The 20,483-nt window shown below is 39.9% G+C and overlaps 1 protein-coding gene across 6 annotated transcripts in view; it reads left to right on the top strand.

Moving 5' to 3' along the window:
* The window catches only part of PFKFB1 (6-phosphofructo-2-kinase/fructose-2,6-biphosphatase 1), a 129,359-nt gene that overhangs the window by 106,874 nt on the left and 2,002 nt on the right, over window positions 1-20,483 (top strand). For all 6 annotated transcript variants that reach the window (XM_058712496.1, XM_058712498.1, XM_058712497.1 and 3 more), the window contains one exon: window positions 17,516-17,645. In XM_058712496.1, coding sequence (XP_058568479.1) covers window positions 17,516-17,645 — 130 coding nt within the window. The remainder of the gene's footprint in view (window positions 1-17,515; window positions 17,646-20,483) is intronic.

Here is a 20,483-nt window from a genome sequence, read left to right as displayed (position 1 = left end):
ATCTTCCAATCCATGAGCATGGAAAGTTTTTCCATTTCTTCATATCTTCTTCAATTACCTTCATAAGCTTTCTATAGTTTTCAGCATACAGATCTTGTACATCTTTGGTTAGATTTATTCCTAGGTATTTTATGATTGTTGGTACAATTGTGAATGGGATCAGTTTCTTTATTTGTTTTTCTGTTGCTTCATTATTAGTATATAAGAATGCAACTGATTTCTGTACATTGATTTTGTATCCTGCGACTTTGCTGAATTCATGTATCAGATCTAGCGACTTTTGGTGGAGTCTATCGGGTTTTCCATGTATAATATCATGTCATCTGCAAAAAGTGAAAGGTTAACTTCATATTTGCCAATTTTGATGCCTTTGATTTCATTTTGTTGTCTGATTACTGATGCTAGCACTTCCAACAGTATGTGAAACAACAGGGCTGAGAGTGGACATCCCTGTCGTGTTCCTGATCTCAGGGAGAAAACTCTCAGTTTTTCCCCATTGAGGATGATATTATCTGTGGGCTTTTCATAAATGGCTTTTATGATGTTTAAGTATGTTCCTCCTATACCGACTTTCTTGAGGTTTTTTTATTTTAAAAAATGCTGAATTTTATCAAATGCTTTTTCTGCATTGATCGACAGGATCATATGGTTCTTATCTTTGTTTTATTAATGTGATGTATCACATTGATTGATTTGTGAATATTGAACCAGTCCTGCAACCCAGGAATGAATCCCACTTGATCATGGTGAATAATTCTTTTTATATGCTGTTGGATTTGATTAGCTAGTATCTTATTGAGAATTTTTGCATCCATATTCATCAGGGATATTGGCCTGTAGTTCTCTTTTTTTGTTGGGTCTTTGTCTGGTTTAGGAGTCAAAGTAATGCTTGCTTCATAGAATGAGTCTGGAACTTTTCCTTCCCTTTCTGTTTTTTGGAACAGCTTGAGAGAGATAGGTATTATCTCTGCTTTACATGTCTGGTGGAATTCCCGAGGGAGGACATCTGGTCTTGGACTCTTATTTGTTGGGAGATTTTTGATAACTGATTCAAATTCATCCCTGCTTATGGGTATGTTCAAGTTTTCTATTTCTTCCTGTTTGAGTTTTGGTAGTGTGTGGGTGCTGAGAAATTTGTCCATTTCTTCCAGGTTGTCCAGTTTGTTGGCATATAATTTTTCATAGCATTCCCTGATAATTGCTTGTATCTCTGAGGGATTGGTTGTAATAATTCCATTTTCATTCATGATTTTATCTATTTGAGTCATCTCCCTTTTCTTTTTGAGAAGCCTGGCTAGAGGTTTATAATTTTTGTTTATTTTTTCAAAAAACCAACTCTTGGTTTCATTGATCTGCTCTACAGTTGTTTTTGAGATTCTATATTGTTTATTTCTGCTCTAATCTTTATTATTTCACTTCTTCTGCTGGGTTTGGAGTGTCTTTGCTGTCTGCTTCTAGTTTCTTTAGGTGTACTGTTAGATTTTGTATGTGGGATTTTTCTTGTTTCTTGTGATAGGCCTGGATTGCAATGTATTTTCCTCTCAGGACTGCCTTCACTGCATCCCAAAGCGTTTGGATTGCTGTATTCTCATCTTCATTTTTTTCCATATATTTTTAAATTTCTTCTCTAATTGCCTGGTTGATCCATTCATTCTTTAGTAGGGTGTTCTTTAATCTCCATGCTTTTGGAGGTTTTCCAGACTGTTTCCTGTGGTTGATTTCAAGCTTCATAGCATTGTGGTCTGACAGTGTGCATGGTATGATCTCAATTCTTTTATACTTATGAAGGGCTGTTTTGTGACCCAGTATGTGATCAATCTTGCAGAATGTTCCATGTGTACTCGAGAAGAAAGTATATTCTGCTTCTTTGGGATGCAGAGTTCTAAATATATCTGTCAAGTCCATCTGATCCAATGTACCATTCAGGGCCTATGTTTCTTTATTGATCCTGTGCCTAGATGACCTAGCCATTGTTGTCAGTGGGGTATTAAAATCCCCTGCAATTAACACATTCTTATCAAGAAGGTTGCTTATGTTTGTGATTAATTGTTTTATGTATTTGGGGGCTCCCATATTCAGCACATAGGCATTTATAATTGTTAGCTCTTCCTGATGGATAGACCCTGTAATTATTATAAAATGCCCTTCTTCATCTCTTGTTACATCCCTTAATTTAACGTCTAGTTTGTCTGATATAGGTATGGCTACTCCAGCTTTCTTTTGACTTCCAGTAGCATGATAGATAGTTCTCCATCCCTCACTTTCAATACGAAGGTGTCCTCAGGTCTAAAAAGAGTCTCTTGTGGAGAGAAAAGAGATGGGTCTTTTTTTTTTCTTTTTTTATCCATTCTGATACCCTATGTCTTTTGGTTGGAGCATTTAGTCCATTTACATTCAGTGTTATTATAGAAAGAGATGGGTTTAGCGTCATTGTCATGTCTGTAGTTTTCATGCTTGTAGTGATATCTCTGGTACTTTGTGGTCCTTGCAACATTTCACTCACAGAATCCCCTCAGGATATTTTGTAGGGCTGATTTAGTGGTGATGAATTCCTTCAGTTTTTTGTCTGTTTGGGGAAACCTTTATCTCTCCTATTGTAAATGACAGACTTCCTGGAGAAAGTATTCTCAGCTTCATATTTTTTCTGTTGTCACATTGAAGATTTCCTGCCATTCCTTTCTGGGCTGCCAAGTTTCAGTAGATAGGTCTGCCACTACTCTTATGGGTCTACCTTTGTAAGTTAGAGCCTATTTATCCCTAGCTGCTTTCAGAATTTTGTCTTTATCCTTGTATTTTGCCAGTTTCACTATGATATGTCATGCAGAAGATCGATTCAAGTTACGTCTGAAGGGAGTTCTCTGTGTCTCTTGGATTTCAATGCCTTTTTTCTTCCCCATATCAGGGAAGTTCTCAGCTATGATTTGTTCAAGTACACCTTCAGCCCCTTTCTCTCCCTCTTCTTCTAGAATTCCTATGATACAGATACTGTTCTGTTTCATTGCATCACTTAGTTCTCTAATTCTCCCCTCGTACTCCTGGATTTTTTTTATCTCTCTTTTTCTCAGCTTCCTCTTTTTCCATAATTTTATCTTCTAATTCACTATTCTCTCCTCTGCCTCTTCAATCTGTGCTATGGACACCTCCATTTTATTTTGCACCTCATGTATAGCATTTTTTAGCTCCTCATGACTATTTCTTAGTCCCTTGATCTCTGTAGCAATTGATTCTCTGGTGTTCTCTATGCTTTTTTTCAAGCCCTGTGATTAATTTTATGACTATTATTCTAAATTATTTTTCTGTTTTATTGCTTAAATCATTTTTGATCACTTCGTTAGCCATCGCTACTTCCTGGAGTTTCTTTTGAGGAGAATTATTTCCTTTTGTCATCTTGGGTAGTCCCTGTGGTGGCTCCAAACTGCAGAGCACTTCCCTTGTACTGTTTGGAGTAACTTGTGTTGGTGGGTGGGGCCCCAGTCAGATCTGATGTCTGCCCTCAGCCCACTGCTGGGGCCACAGTCAGACTGGTGTGTACCTTATCTTCCTCTCTCCCAGGGGCAGGACTCACTGTGGAGTGGTGTGGCCCCTGTCTGGGCTACTTGCGCACTGCCAGCTTGTGGTGCTGCTTATGGGATCTGGCATATTACCCGGGATGGATCAGCTGGGTGCACAGGGGTGGGAGGGGCAGGCTTTGCTCGCTTTGCCATTGGTGGTCCCCTGCGGGAGGGGCCCTGCAGCACCAGGAGGGAGGCAGGCCCCTCTGATGGATGCATCCACAGAAGCACAGCATTGGGCGTTTGCTTGGTGCAAGCAAGTTTGGTGATGGGAACGGGTTCCCTTTGGAAATTCAGCTGGGGGATGGGAGAGGGAGATGGCACTTGCCAGCTCCTTTGTTTGCCCACTGAACTAATCCCTGTTCCGGGGCTCAACAACTCTCCCTCCCAGCATCCTCTCGCCCTCCCTGCTCTCTGAGAGCAGAGCTGTTGACTTTTAACATTCCAGATGTTAAGTCCCACTGGCTTTCAGAACTCACGGAATCAGGCCCCTCCACGTTTGCAAGCCAGACTTCAGGAGCTCTGCCTTGCCAGGTGGGCTGCCCCTCCACGGCCCCAGCTCCCTCCCACCAGTCTGTGTAGCATGCACCACCTCTCCACCCTTCCTACCCTCTTCCGTGGGCCTCTTGTCTATGCTTGGCTCCGGAGAGTCCATTCTGCTAGTCTTCTAGAGGTTTTCTGGGTTATTTAAGCAGATGTGGGTGGAATCTGAGTGATCAACAGGACGAGGTGAGCCCAGCGCCCTCCTATGCTACCATCTTCCCCTCTGAGTCCAATCATTCTTTATTCTTGTATCTCAAGTTTTTCCTTCTGTGTTCAATTTCCATCTTTCAGGAATTACTTCAGTGATGGGAGCCAAGGTGGCTCAGTCAGTTGAGTGTCTGACTCTTGGATTTGGCTCAGGTCCTTACTTTGTGGTTTGTGGGTTTGAGCCCCACATCAGTCTCAGTGCTGCTGTTGCCAAGCCTGTTTTGGATTCTTTCTCTCTCTCTGCCCCTCCTCTGCTCTCTCTTTCAAAATAAACAAATAAACTTACAAAAATTACTTCAGTGAGGATTTATTGGCAACAAAGTAATCTTTCTGTCTATAAGTGTCTTTGGGGAAGTCCTCAATACCATGTGATAATTTGCCTGAGCATAAAACTCGAGGTTGATGGATTGGTGAGACTAAGACTTACACTTCTATATTAAATGGTAATGGAGGGAGGGGGCATCTTTGTCTTGTTAAAGACTGTAGGGGAAAGGCTGTCAGTTTTTACCCATTGAGGATGATATTAGCTGTGGGTCTTTCATATATGGCCTTTATGATCTTGAGATATATTTCTTTTGTCCCTAGTTTTGTTTTTTTTTAATCAAGAATGGATGCTTTATGTTGTCAAATGCTTTTTATGCATGCATTGAGAGGATCATGTGGTTCTTATCCTGTCTTTTATTAATGTGGTGTGTCACTTTGATTGTTTTATGAGTTTTGAACCAGACCTGCAGCCCAGGAATAAATCCCACTTGATTGTGGTGAATATTTTTAATGTACTGTTGAGTTAGGTATACTAGTATCCTGTTGAGAATTTTTGCATCCTTTTCATCAGGGATATTGGTCTTTAATTCTCCTTTTTAGCGGGGTCTTCAGTTTTGGAATCAAGGTAATGCTGGCTTCATAAAATGAGTTTGTAACTTTTTCTTCCATTTCTTCTTTTTTGGAACACCTTGAGAAGAATATGTATTAAGTCTTCTTTAAATATATGTTACAATTCCCCTGGGAAGCCACCTGGCCCAGGATTCTTGTTTCTTGTGAGCTTTATGATTACTAATTCAATTTCATTGCTGGTTATGGGACTATTCAAATTTTCTATTTCTTCCTGTTTCGGTGTTGTTTGTTTGTGAGTTTCTAGGAATTTGTCCTGTCCCTTTCTTCCAGAATGCTCAGTTTGTTGGCATATAATTTTTCACAGTATTCTCTTTAATTGTTTATGTTTCTGTGGTGTTAGGTGTAATCTCTCCTCTTTCATTCATGATTTTAACTATTTGGGTCCTTGCTTACTTTAATAAGTATGGTTAGGAGGTTATCAATTTTGTTTACTCTTTCAAAGAACCAGCTATTAAGTTTAATTGATCTGTTCTACCATTGTTGTTTTTGTTTCTTTGTGTGTTTGTTTCTATTTTGTTTATTTCTGCTCTAATATTTATTATTTCCCTTATTCTGGCTTCAAGCTTTATTTGCTGTTGCTTTTCTAGCTTCTTTAGATGTAAGGTTAGATTGTGTATTTGGGACCTTTCTTGTTTATTGATATAGGCTTGAATTGGAATGCACTTTCCTCTTAGGATTGCCTTTGCTGCATTCCCAAAGAGATTGGGTTGTAGTGTTTTCATTTTCATTTGCTTCCATGTATTTAATTTTTTTTCATTAATTTCCTGGTTAACCCATTCATTTTTTAGTAGGATGTTCTTTAGCTTCCGTGTATTTGAAGACTTTCCAAATTTTTTTTTTGTGGTTAACATCAAGTTTCATAGTGTTGTGATATGAAAATTGTGCATGGTATGATCTCAATCTTTTTGTATTTGTTGAGGGCTGATTTGTGACCTAGTCTGTAATCTATTGTGAAGAATGTTCCACACACAAAGAATAATGTGTATTCTGCTGCTTTAGGGTGAAATGTTCTGAATATATCTGTTAAGTCTATCTAGTTCAGTGTGTCATTCTAAGCCATTGTTTCCTTGATTTTCTGCTTACATGATCTGTCCATTACTGTGAGTTGGGTGTTAAAGTCTCCTATTATTATTGTATTATTATCAATGAGTTTATTTATATGTGCTACTAATTGGTTTATATATTTGGGTTCTCTCCAATTGGGGGCATAAATATTTACAATTGTTAGCTCTTCTTGGTGGAGAGACCCCTTAATTATGATATAACGCCTTTTTTCATCTCTTGTTACAGTCTTTGTTTTAAAATCTAGTTTGATATAAGTATGGCTACTCTGGCATCCATGCTCTTGGATTGGAAGAACAAACATTATTCAAATGTCTATACTGGAGCGCCTGGGTGGCTCAGTTGGTTGAGTGTCCGGCTTTGGCTCAGGTCATGATCTCGCAGTTCATGAATTCAAGCCCCGTGTCAGGCTCTGTGCTGACATCTCAGGGCCTGGAGCCTGCTTCGGATTCTGTGTCTCCCTCTCTCTGCCCCTTCCCTGCTCATGCTCTGTCTCTCTCTCTGTCTCTCAAAAATGAATAAATGTTAAAAAAATTAATGTCTATACTTCCCAAAGCAACCTACACATTTAATGCAATCCCTACCAAAACACCACCAGCATGCTTTACAGACATAGATCAAACAATCCTAACATTTGTAAGGAACCACAAAAGACCCAAAAGAGACAAAGCAATCTTGAAAAAGAAAAACAGAACTGGAAACATCATGATTCCGAATTTCAAGCTATATTACAATGCTGTAGTCATAAATACAGGATGGTCCTGGTACAAAAACAGACACATAGGCCAATGGAACAGATTAGAAAACCCAGAAGAGGACCCACAACTCTATGGTAGTCTTTGACAAAGCAGGAAAGAATAACAAATGAAGAAAAGACAATATCTTCAATAAATGTTGTTGGGAAAACTGGACAGCAATGTGCAGAAGAATGAAACTGGACTACTTTCTTACACCATACACAAAAGAAACTCGAAATGGAGGAAAGATCTAAATGTGAGACAGGAAACAATCAAAATCCTAGAGAAGAACACAGGCAGCAACCACTTTGACCTTGGCCAGAGTAACTTCTTACTATACACGTCACTGAAGGCAAGGGGAACAAAAGCAAAAATGATATTTATCAAGATAAAAAGCTTCCACATAGGGAAAGGAAAAAAAACAATCAACAAAACTAAAAGGCAGCCCATAGAATAGAAGATATTTGCAAATGACATATCTGATAAATGATTAGTATTCAAAATCTGTAAAGAACTTATCAAACTCAACAACCATAATACAAACAGCCCAGTTAAGAAATGGGTAGAAGACATTACTAGACTCTATTACAAAGAAGACACCCAGATGGCTAACAGACACATGAAAAGATGCTAAACATCACTCATCATCAGGAAAATACAAATCAAAACCACAATGAGATACTACCTCACACCTGTCATAATGGCTAAAATTAACAATACAAGAAATAGCAGGTGTTGGCAAGGATATGGAAAAAGGAGAACCTTTTTGCACTGCTGGTGGGAGTGCAAACTGGTGCAACCACTTTGATCAGTGTGGAGTTTCTTCAAAAAACTAAAAATAGAACAACCCTAAGATTCAACAATTGCACTATTAGGTATTTACCCAAAGGGTACAAAAATACAGATTCGATAGGCTATATGCACCCTATGTTTGTAGCAGCATCATTAACAATGACTATACTATGGAGAGAGCCCAAATGTCCATGGACCAATGAATGCATAAAGAAGATGTGGTATATATACACAATGGAATATTACTTAGCCATCAAAAAATGCCATTTGCAATGATGTGGATAGGTCTAGAATGTATTATGCTAAGCGAAATAAGTCAATCGGAGTAAGAAAAATACAATATGATTTCATTCATATGTGGAATTTAAGAAATGAAACAGATTAACATATAGGAAAGAGGGGTGAGAGAAGAAAGGAAAACAAAGCACAAGAGACTCTTAGTGATAGAGAACAAACTGAAGGATGATGGAGGGAGGTGGGAGGCAGATGGGCTAGATCGGTATTAAGAAGGACACTTGTGATCATCACTGGGTGTTATATATAAGTGATGAATCACTGAATTGTACTTGTAAAATCAATTTGCTCTGTACACCAACTGAAATACAAATTAAAAAAATTAAACTGTACCTTGACCGTTGTTTTCTTTCAGCATTTTGAAGATATTGCCACCACTGTCCTCTGTGTTCTAATGTGGCTAAGAAGTCTCCACTCAGGTTAATTGCTGCTTCTCTTCTCTCTGGCTGCCTTTAATGTCTTTTATCTTCATTGTTTTGAAGTTCCACTGTGATATGTCTGAATATTTTTTCATTTATTTTGCTTAGGATTAAACTTCCTGAATCTGAGGATTGGGATTCTTCATCAATTCTAGAAAACTCTAAGACATTATGTCTTACTCCTTTTTCATATTTTCTCCTTCTGGAAGTACAGTTTAATGTGTGTGAATCCTGCCCCTATACTCTATGTTTCCTAAATTATTATTATTTTTAAAGTCTTTGCTGCATTTTGAGTAATTTCTTCAGGACTATCTTCTAAATCACTGTTTCTTAATTTGTATCTAATCTTTTGTTTACTCAATGCAATGAGTTTTTGGTTTTAATAAATATATAATTTGTTTCTAGAAATTCTATTACTTTTTTTAAAATCTACATTATATTTAATAGCATCTTCTTTCTTCCTTACATTTTTATTCCATCTTCTATTTCTTTATAAATTTAAAACATTTATTTTATGTTTTGGATCTTTTATCTTAAGTTTTTAGAGTTATTCTCTTATTGTTTCTGCTTATTTTCATTCATGGTAGCTTATTTCCCTTGTGCATTAGGTGAACTTCTATGGGCAAAATTTATATGTAAGAATCCCACAGCCTACATTGAGAGAATTCAGGGATAATTCCCATTTGCTTCTTCCATAAAATCCTGGGAACTAATGACTTGAAGTCACTTTTTGTTAAACTCTCATCTTAGCATTTTCCAAAGCACATGGGTATTGTAATTCTGAACCACAAACACACCTGATGGTAGGTTTGTGGTTAATATATTACTACAGGAATATTTTCCTTATTTTTCCACCAAGAGTCAAGCAGAGACAGATAAATGCCATTGTTCCTTTTGCCTGTGGATATTTTCTCTTTAATTTTTATATAATTTGTTATCAAATTGGTTTCCATACAACACCCAGTGCTCACCCCAACAAGTGCCGTCCTCAATGCCCATCACCCATTCTCCCTTCTCCCCCAGCCCCCATCAACCTTCAGTTTGTTCTCAGTATTTAAGAGTCTCTTATGGTTTGCGTCCCTCCCTCTGTATAACTATTTTTTTTCCCTTCCCTGCCCCCATGGTCTTCTGTTAAGGTTTTCAATATCCAGATACGAGTGAAAAATATGGTATCTCTCATTCTCTGACTGGCTTATTTCACATAACATAATACCCTCCAGTTCCATCCACGTTGCTGCAAATGGCATGATTTCATTCTTTCTCATTGCCAAGTAGTATCCCATTGTATATATAAGCCACATCCTCTTTATCCATTCATCAGTTGATGGACATTTAGGCTCTTTCTACAATTTGGCTATTGTTGAAAGTGCTGCTATAAACATTGGGGTACATGTGCCCCTATGCATCAGCACTCCTGTATCCCTTGGGTAAATTCCTAGTAGCGCTATTTCTGGGTGGTAGGGTAGTTCCATTTTTAATTTTTTGAGGAACCTTCACACTATTTTCCAGAGTGACTGCACCAGTTTGCATTCCCACCAACAGTACAAGAGTGTTCCCGTTTCTCCACATCCTCTCCAGCATCTAGAGTCTCCCAATTTGTTCATTTTCGGCGCTCTGACCAGTGGGAAGTGGTATCTCAGCGTGGCTTTAATTTGTACTGCCCTGATTATGAATGACGTGGGGCATCATTTCATGTGTCTATTGCCTATCTGGATGGCTTCTTTGTAAAAGTGTCTATTCATGTCTTCTGCCCATTTCTTCACTGGATTATTTATCAGGTGTGGAGTTTGGTGAGTTCTTTATAGATTTTGGATACTAGCCCTTTGTCCGATATGTCATTTGAAAATATCTTTTCCCATTCCACTGGCTGCCTTTGAGTTTTGTTGATCATTTCCTTTGCAGTGCAGAAGGTTTTTATCTTGATGAGGTCCCATAGTTCATTTTTGCTTTTAATTACCTTGCCATTGGAGATGTGTGGAGCAAGAAATTGCTATAGCTGAGGTCAAAGAGGTTGTTGCCTGCTTTCTCCTCTAGGATTTTGATGATTTCCTAACTCACATTCAGGTCTTTCATCCATTTTGAGTTTATTTTTGTGAATGGTGTAAGTGTTCTAGTTTCATTCTTCTCCATGTTGCTGTCCAGTTCTCCCAGCACCATTTGCTAAAGAGACTGTCTTTTTTCCATTGGAGACTCTCTCCTGCTTTGTCAAAGTTTAGTTGGCCATACTTTTGTGGGTCCAATTCTGGAGTCTCTATTCTATTCCATTGGTCTATGTGTCTGGTTTCTGCCAATACCATACTGTCTTGATGATTACAGCTTTGTAGTAGAGGCTGAAGTCTGGGATTGTGATGCCTCACATTTTGGTTTTCTTCTTCAATATTACTTTGGCTATTCAGGGTCTTTTGTGGTTCCATACAAATTTTAGGGTTGTTTGTTCTAGCTTTCAGAACAATGCCGGTGCAATTTTGATTGGGATTGCATTGAATGTGTAGATTGCTTTGGGTAGTATTGACATTTTAACAAGATTTATTCTTCCAATCCATGAGAATGGAATGTTTTTTCATTTCTTTGTATCTTCAATTTCCTTCATAAGCTTTCTATAGTTTTCAGCATACAGATCTTTTATGTCTTTGGTTAGGTTTATTCCTAGGGATTTTATGGTACTTGGTGCAATTGTAAATGAAATCAGTTTCTTTATTTTCCTTTCTGTTGCTTCATTATTGATGTATAAAAATGCAACCAATTTCTGTACATTGATTTTGTACCCTACGACTTTGCTGAATTCATGTATCAGTTCTAGGAATCTTTTGGTGGAGTCTTTCAGGTCTTCCATGTAGAGTATCATGTCGTCTGCAAAAAGTGAAAGTTTGACTTGTCGTTTGAAAATTTTGATGCTTTTTATTTCATTTTGTTGCCTGATTGCTAAGGCTATGGCTTCCAACACTATGTTAAACAACAGTGGTGAGAGTGGATATCCCTGTCATGTTCCTGATCTCAGGAGGAAAACTCTAAGTTTTTCCCCATTAAAGATGATATTAGCTGTGGGCTTTCGTAAATGGCTTCTATGATGTTTAAGTACGATCCTTCTTTCCCTACATTCTTGAGAGTTTTTTTAAGAAAGGGTGCTGTATTTTGTCAAATGCTTTTTCTGCATCTATTGAAAGAATCATGTGGTTCCTATCCTTTCTTTTATTAATGTGATCTATCACATTGATTGATTTGCAAATATTGAACCAGCCCTGCAGCCCAGGAATGAATCCCACTTGATCATGTGAATAATTATTTTTATATGGTTGAATTCGATTTGCTAGTATCTTGTTGGGAATTTTTGCATTCATATTCACCAGGGATATTGGCCTGTAGTTCTACTTTTTTGTGTGTGTGGTCTCTGTCTGGTTTGGGAATCAAAGTAATGCTGGCTTCATAGAATGAGTCCAGAAGTTGTCCTTCCATTTCTATTTTCTGGAACACCTTCAGAAGGATGGGTATTAACTATGCCTTATATGTCTGGTAGAATTCCCCAGGGAAGCCATCTGGTCCAGGACTGTTATTTGTTGGGAGATTTTGATAACTGATTATATTTCTTCACTAGTTATGGGTCTGATCAAATTTTTTTATTTCTTCCCGTTTGAGTTTTGGAAGTGTGTGGGTATTTAGGAATTTGTCCATTTCTTCCAGGATGTCCAGTTCGTTGGCATATAATTTTTCATAGTATTTCCTGATAATTTCTTGTATTTCTGAGGGATTGGTTGTGATGAATCCATTTTCTTTCATGATTGTATCTCTTTGGGTCCTCTCTCTTTTCCTTTTGAGAAGCCTGGCTAGAGGTTTATAAATTTTATTTTTTCAAAAAACCAACTCTTAGTTTCATTGATCTGTTCTACTGTTTTATTTTTTTTATTCCTTATTTCTTTATTTCTGATCTGATCTTTATTATTTCTCTTCTTCTGCTCGGTTTTGGCTTTCTTTGTTGTTCTGCTTCTAATTCCCTTAGGTGTGCTATTAGATTTTTTATTTGGGATTGCTCTTGTTTCTTGAGATAGGCCTGGATTGCAATGTATTTTCCTCTTAGGACTGCCTTTGCTGCATCCCAATGGGTATGGACTGTCATGATTTCATTTTTATTTGTTTCCATATATTTTTTTTAATTTTTTAATGTTTATTTCTGAGACAAAGAGAGACAGAGCATGAGTGGGGGAGGGACAGAGAGAGAGGAAGACACAGAATCCGAAGCAGGCTCCAGGCTCAGAGCTGTCAGCATAAAGCCTGATGTGGGGCTCAAACTCTCAAGCCATGAGATCATGACCTGAGTCGAAGTCAGTCGCTCAACCGGCTGAGCCAGCCAGGTGCCCCTCTATATATTTTTTAATGTCTTCTTTGCCTGGTTGACCCATTCATTCTGTAGTAGGATTTCTTTAACCTCCATGCATTTGGAGGTTTTCCAGACTTTTTCCTGTGGTTGATTTCAAGTTTCATAGCATTGTGATCTGAAAGTGCATGGTATAATCTCAATTCTTTTATATGTATTAAAGGCTGTCTTGTTACCCAGTGTGTGATCTATCTTGGAGAATGTTCCATGGGCAGTTGAGAAGAATGTATATTCTGCTGCTTTACAATGGAAAGTTCTAAATATACCTGTCAAGTCCATCTTGTCCAGTGTATCATTCAGGGCCACTGTTTCTTATTGATTTTCTGTCTAGATGATCTGTCCATTTTTATAGGTGGAGTATTAAAGTCCCCTGCAATTAACCACATTCTTACCAATAAGATTGCTTATGTTTGTGATTGTTTTGTATATTTGGGTGTTCCCAAATTGGTTGCATAGACATTTATAATTGTTAGGTTTTCTTGATGGACAGACCCTGTAATTTGTTATATAAATTCCTTCTTCATCTCTTGTTATAGCCTTTAGTTTAAAATCTAGTTAGTCTGATATAAGTATGGCTACTCCATCTTTCTTTTGATTCCCAGTAGCATGATAGATGGTATTCCCTCACTTTCAATCTGAAGATGTCCTCATGTCTAAAATGTGTCTCTTATAGACAGCAAATAGATGAGTCTTGTTGTTTTATTCATTCTTATACCCTATTTTTTTATTGGAGCATTTATTCCATTTACATTCAGGGTTATTACTGAAAGATATGTATTTAGAGTTATTGTGTTATCTGTAGAGTTCATGCTTGTAGTGATATCTCTGGTCCTTTGTGGTCCTTGCAACATTTCACTCACAGAGGCCCCCTTAGGATCTCCTGTAAGGCTGGTATGGTGGTGATGAATTCCTTCAGTTTTTATTTGTTTGGGAAAACCTTTATCTATCCTTCTATTCTGAATGACAGGCTTGCTGGATAAAGGATTCTTGGCTGTATATTTTTCCTGTTCATCACATTGAAGATTTCCTGCCGCTCGTTTATAGCCTGCCAAGTTTCAGTAGATAGGTCTGCTACTACCCTTATGTGTCTACCCTTGTATGTTAAGGCCCATTTATCTGTAGCTGCTTTCAGAATTCTCTCTTTATCTTTGTATTTTGCCAGTCATGTATTTCATGATGATATGTCATGCAGAATATTGATTCAAGTTATGTCTGAAGGGGGTCTCTGTGCCTCCTGGATTTCATTGCCTGGTTCTTTCCCCAGATTAAGGAATTCTCAGCTATGTTTTGTTCAGGTACACCTTTGGCCCCTTTCTCTCTCTTCTTCTTCTTCTTCTGGAACTCCTATGATATGGATATTGTTCCATTTCTAAAATTTTTTAATGCTTATTTATTTTTGAGAGAGACAGAGACAAAATGCGAGTGGGTTAGGGGCAGAGAGAGAGGGAGACACAGAATCCAAACCAGGCTCCAGGCTCTGAGCTGTCAGCACAGAACCCGATGCGGGGTCCTAACCCATGAACCGTGAGATCATGACCTGAGCTGAAGTCAGTCGCCCAACTGACTGAGCCACCCAGGCACCCCAATATTGTTCCATTTCATAAATAACTTAGTTCTCTAATTCTCCCCTTGTGATCCAGAATTTTTTTAATTTCTATTTTTCTCCGTTTCCTCTTTTTCCATAATTTTATCTTCTATTTCACCTATTCTCCCTTTTTGCTTTTCAATCCTCACTGTGACCACCTCTATTTTATTTTGCACCTCATTTATAGCATTTTTAATTCATCACTAGCGTTTTTTAGTTCCTTAAAATCTGCAGCAATAAGTTCTCTGCTGTCTTGTATGCTTTTTTCAAGCCCAGATATTAATTTTATGACTATTATTATAAATTCTTGTTCAGTTATATTGTTTATATCTGTTTTGATCAATTCTTTAGTTGTCATTTCTTCTTGGAGTTTCTATTGAAGAGAATTCTTCTGTTTCATCATCTTGGCTAGTTTCCTGTCCCTATGTGTTTTAAAAGCTTATTATGTATCCTGCACCTGTGAGCACTACTATATTAAAGAGATGTCGTACATTGTCCAGGGCCTGGCCCTTCAGGAGGTGTTTTTTGGAGAGTGTTACTTGATCTCTGCTGTTGTGACTTTGGTTATTTTATCTCCCTACTTATAGTGATGTTTTGGACCCTCCACCAAGTGTACTTTGATTTGTTCATTGAAGTAGCCCTGGGAAGGAAAACAAACAGAAAACAAACAGAAAACAAAAACACGCAAACACAAACACAAACAAAAACAAAAACAAAACAGAAGCACCAGCTACAAGAAAACCACAGGGTGGAAGCAGTGATGATGGAAGAGGCCTCATGCCATATGAAGAGAGAAATGACAGGGGCAGGGAAAAAAATAAACATTGATCAGGCAGAGAAACTATACAGCTTAATACAGAGAGAAAGGAAAAAAAGAAGGAGGCGGGGAAAAAGAAAAGAAGATAATGTTGTCCAGACAGAGAAACTATAAGGCTTAATTACTCCAGAGAGAGAGAAAAGAAAATAAAGAAGGAGCTATAGAACATGTATCAAGAGAATGGACTAAATATGTCTGCTTAACCAAACCAACAACCAGAGTAACCAGACTAGAGGGGGGAAGAGATAAGAAGGAGAAAAGGAAGGGAGAATATATCTATATAATAAGAATTATCCAAGAATTAAACCAGGCAATCCAACAGCACTGGTCTGGAGGAGGATTCATCTGGTTCATCAGCATCAGTCCTGCTCCAGTATATATGCAGTTGCCACATGCAGGAGTGGTTTGGTTGTAGGCAGGTCCCGCTTCCACTGTGGGCCACACTGTCCAATCCTATCCCTGAGACCCCACTTTGGTAGTGGTGGGGAGAAAAATGGCAACAGTCCAGTCCCTCCTCCATTGACCTGGAGTCCCAAACCACTCTGTTCAAGCCGTTATCACTGCTGTGGGCACAAACAAGGTGGTTTGTCTCGCTCTGCTTATTCCCATGCCCTGGCACTTGACTGGGATTCAAACTTTCACTCTGCACACCCCAGTACTGGAGAAGTGCCACTCTGCACCACCCAATATGTTGTCTCTGGCTGGTAAATGCAGACAGGCTTTGTCCTGTCCCACAGCACTCCAGAGAGGGGATCACTTTCTTCTACTACAGACTGTGCCCTTGACCTAGCCACCGAGCCCAGACCAGCTCCTCTCCTCCCCAGGTGCATGAACAGGGCAGCCAGCCCCAGTCTTGAGAAAGCCCCTCAGTTAGAGATTGGATCTTTCTTTGTCCCAGTCCGTGGTTTTTTCTCTTATCCAGATACAGTCCTATGCTTCCCCAGCCTCTCTTTCTCTTCCCTTTGTCTCTCTGCAAAAGGGGATCCCTCCCCTCTGCAGAAGGGGATCCCACCGCTCCACTCATTTTATCTCTCCCAGTTTCCAATCACACATCTATGGCCCATCAGGTTGTCCTGGTGGTTCCCTGGAAGCGACTCTGTCTGTGTTCCTCCTGGACTCTTAGGGTTCAAAGCCCTTTGGCTTCAACACTTCTTTGTTTGAGAGATTAGGGAACCTCAGATTCCCCTACTTCTCTGCCATGTTTGCCCCTCCTCCTATGGATATTTTTTTTTCTGGTTTACACTTCTATTAAGGATGTATCCCTGGGGTGCCTGGGTGGCTCAGTCGGTTGAGCGTCTGACTTTGGCTCAGGTCATGCTCTCATGGTTTGTGGGTTCAAGCCTTGCGTCGGGCTCTGTGCTGACAGCTTAGAGCCTGGAGGCTGTTTTCGGTTCTGTGCCTCCCTCTCTGTCCCTACCCCGCTCATGCTTTGTCTCTCTCTGTCTCTCAAAAGTGAATAAAGGTTAAAAAATTTTAAAAAAGATGTAACAGAAACCCATGGGGGAGGGGAAGAAAAAAAAAGAGGTTAGAGTGGAAGAGAGCCAAAGCATAAGAGACTCTTAAAAACTGAGAACAAACTGAAAGTTGATGGGAGGGAGGGGAGGGTGGGTGATGGGTATTGAGGAGGGCACCTTTTGGGTTGAGCACTGGGTGTTGTATGGAAACCAGTTTGACAATAAACTTCATATATTGAAAAAAAATTTAAAAAAAATAAAAAAATTAAAAAATATGTAGCCCTTTGAGGGTCTCAGATGTATGTGAAAGTTTCAGTCCTGATTCTCCACCGTCTACACACCTAAGACCTTGTCTTCTGTCTCTATGAGGTTTTAAAATCTCAAGCCTCTTAGATATTGTGATTGAAAAATGCCCCCAGAGTATTGAGGCTTCTCTATCCACTTATTTCTCTTTTTCCCCAAGTTTTTCTTCATTTTGGAATCCTTCATTCATATTTCCTTTATTTTGTTAAAAGGTCAGCAGTGCAACCACTTATTTTATATGGTTTTTCTAAGAATTTTATATTAAGAAGTTTTATTATTGTTATTATTATTTAGTCCACTGTATTGATTGTCCCCATTTAGTACATGAGAAACTAAGACCCTAAAAAGAAGTGAGTTGCCTAAGACAATATTGTTGGGTCAGTAACTGAACTGACACCAGATCCAACTTTTCCGGATTCCTAGTCCTGAGTTCTCTGGGAAAATGTGCCTCATCTATTCTTTTAACCCAAATGTTCTCTCATTTTTAGTCCTATGAGGATCTGGTTCAGCGTCTGGAGCCAGTTATAATGGAGCTAGAACGGCAGGAAAATGTACTGGTGATCTGCCACCAGGCTGTCATGCGGTGCCTCCTGGCCTACTTCTTGGATAAGAGCTCAGGTACCACTCTCCTCTCTGTTCCTGGCATAGGGAGCTGGGTATGATTTGGAACCCTTACACCAGCAGTCTGTGGTTTATACCTTAATGGTTAAGAGCACAGTATCTAGAACAAAGATGCTTGAGTTCAAATTCTTGCTCTGTAACATAATAGCTTTGGCAAATTACTTTAGCCTCTCTGGCCTCAATTTTCTCATCTGTAAAATGGGAAAATAATGATGAAGTTTAAATACATTAACATATGTAAAGAGCTGAGGGCAATTCATGACACATAGTATGGGCTATATGTGTTAGCTGCTGCTATTAGTATTATTTTCGGCTAATGTTTTAAAAGCCAACACTAACAGTATGCATCAACATGAAAAAGCTGAGCCAGTTTTTCTATGAAGCATGCTGTCGTCAGGTGGTAATGGGACTTTTTGTTGCCTAATGATCCTGATTGTAGGTTTCTGTATTTGTTGTGGGGATGATTTCTCCCAAGATAGTGATATTTCCATTTTATTTTTAAAATAATTTCTTTTAAAAAATATATCTAGACATTATAATTTACAGAGTATCTATACACTGACAACATATGCTGGAATGCAAACTAGGGCAGAGAGCCTAGAAAGGGACTGTTATGTTAACCTCGGGTGTGAGAGTCCATTTCTGATGTGGATGCTGAAGTATGAGCATCTCCAGGATACTCTGAGTATGTGAGGACATTGAAAAGTTATACTTGAAAGTTATATTGTGCGATGTCCTGCAGACTTGAATATTTTCTACTATGGTAGTTTCCAAATAAAGGGCACTTATAATATGAAGTCATCAAAAATTGAAACCTAGGGAACTTGATGGGGCGCCTGGGTGGCGCAGTCGGTTAAGCGTCCGACTTCAGCCAGGTCACGATCTCGCGGTCCGTGAGTTCGAGCCCCGCGTCAGGCTCTGGGCTGATGGCTCGGAGCCTGGAGCCCGTTTCAGATTCTGTGTCTCCCTCTCTCTCTGACCCTTCCCCGTTCATGCTCTGTCTCTCTCTGTCTCAAAAATAAATAAATGTTAAAAAAAAAAAAATTAAAAAAAAAAAAAAAAAGAAACCTAGGGAACTTGAGAACTTGACATTGAACAAGTCATTTCCTCTGCCTGGTTCTCAGTCTCCTCACTGGAAAACGTGATGGGGCTTGGGGTGAGGGTTCTTGTGCTACTAGATTTCTGACAGCTTCCAATCTCCATTGCTTGGTACTGTCTTTGAGACCATGAGGCAAGCACTGTAACTCTGACTGTGCAGATGAGGAAATGGAGGCTTTGAGAGGTAAAGTGATTTACCCAAGATCATGGGGCTCAGAGGGTCAGTGAGGGGTGTCAATCTCAGGTGCTTTCCAGAGGATTCCCAGTTAATGCATAGATTTGCAAGGGGTGGGGTGGGGAGTGGTACATTCACCTGTCATTCTCACACTGCTTCACCCACTTCCTACCTGCTTTCATGCACAGGACATACCAGTTGTTCACAGAGGCCCTGGGAGTTGGGCCAGGCAGTGCTCGGGGCACTTTTACCCCTATTACTCAGTGAGGAAACTTAAGGCCCAGAGAGATGATGTGACTCAGGAAGCAGACCCCCCAGGAGCCTCATAGCTGGGGCATGCTCAGAGTACATTTGGTCCAATCCTGTCCTATGAGAGATGGGAACTCTGAAGGCTAGAGAGAGAAAAGGCTGGGCCAAGGTCAGTTGTCCAGGTGGTGGCAGATCTAGGTCAGAGACCTCAGACAAGTCAGTCACTTCCCTTCTCTGAGTCCAGTTGTCATGTGTGCCATGTGTGTCATGTGTGCAGGGGAACAGTAACCCCTGCAGAGTATCAGCAAGGGTGGAATGAGATCTTGCACCAAATGCAACCAGAGGGCCCAGAGCCTGACAATGATGATGACAAAGATGAGGAGGAACAGGATAGATGCCCAGGATATCACCAAACCTGATGTCTCAGGAGGCTAGGAGGGTGGTGGTGACCTTAAAAGACCAGGATCAACCTTGGGGGCAGGGAAGCCATGAGGGGTGGGGTTCTGGCTCAGTGAAGGGAGATGGGAAGTGGTAAGTGCATGCTGGGTGAGTGAGAGTGACTGTCGTTGGAGAATAGTGGCAAATGAGGGTGCCATTCCCATGACACTGTGAGCCCCTCCAAGGCAATGGTAGCTGGCTGCAGTGGGCAGAGCACACATTTAGTCTCTGAGGGTCTTAGGTTCAAGTCCCAGTGCTGCCACTTCCTGAGGGTGACATAAGGCAAATGTCTTCCCTCTCAGAGGCTTAATGTCCTCATCCATTGAATTGGGCCTGATCAACTCCTCCTCTCAGGGATGTCTAATAAAACCTAGGCCCACATAAGAAATGGTACATGAATATTCAAAACAACTTTATGAACAATAGTCAACAACTGGAAACAAGTGAATTAAGAAATGCTTGTCCATCAACAAGTGTGAGAGGAATCAGAGAGCGCAGGCCTGGGCTGGAGCAAAAACTGTGGGAGCTGTGAAGGTGCATGTACACCTATCCAAGGGTCCTGGCACATAGCAAGTTCTCAGAAAACTTGCTGACATACATTTGTGTGCCTTCATTTAGAGGCCTGTGGAAAGCCTGAGGCTGGGGCAGGATAGAGGTCTGCCTTGGTCTCATGTTTGCCCTGTTAATGAGGAGATAAACCAACCACTTCCCAGATGACCAGCCTGTCCCTTCTGGAGAACTCACAATCTGTCCACATTCCCCAGGGACCTCTTTTCTCCCTGTTCTAGAGGCCACATCTCTGCGTTTTTCGTCATTGCCCACCCTACTCTCAGTACTACCCACTGCAGAGTGTGGGGAGTGTGCCCTTGATGAAG

Source organism: Neofelis nebulosa, chromosome X, assembly GCF_028018385.1.
Source record: "Neofelis nebulosa isolate mNeoNeb1 chromosome X, mNeoNeb1.pri, whole genome shotgun sequence".
In the NCBI taxonomy this organism is placed as follows: Eukaryota; Metazoa; Chordata; class Mammalia; order Carnivora; family Felidae; genus Neofelis; species Neofelis nebulosa.
Note: the sequence above shows the minus strand (reverse complement) of the source record. Positions and strands in the feature narration are given on the sequence as shown.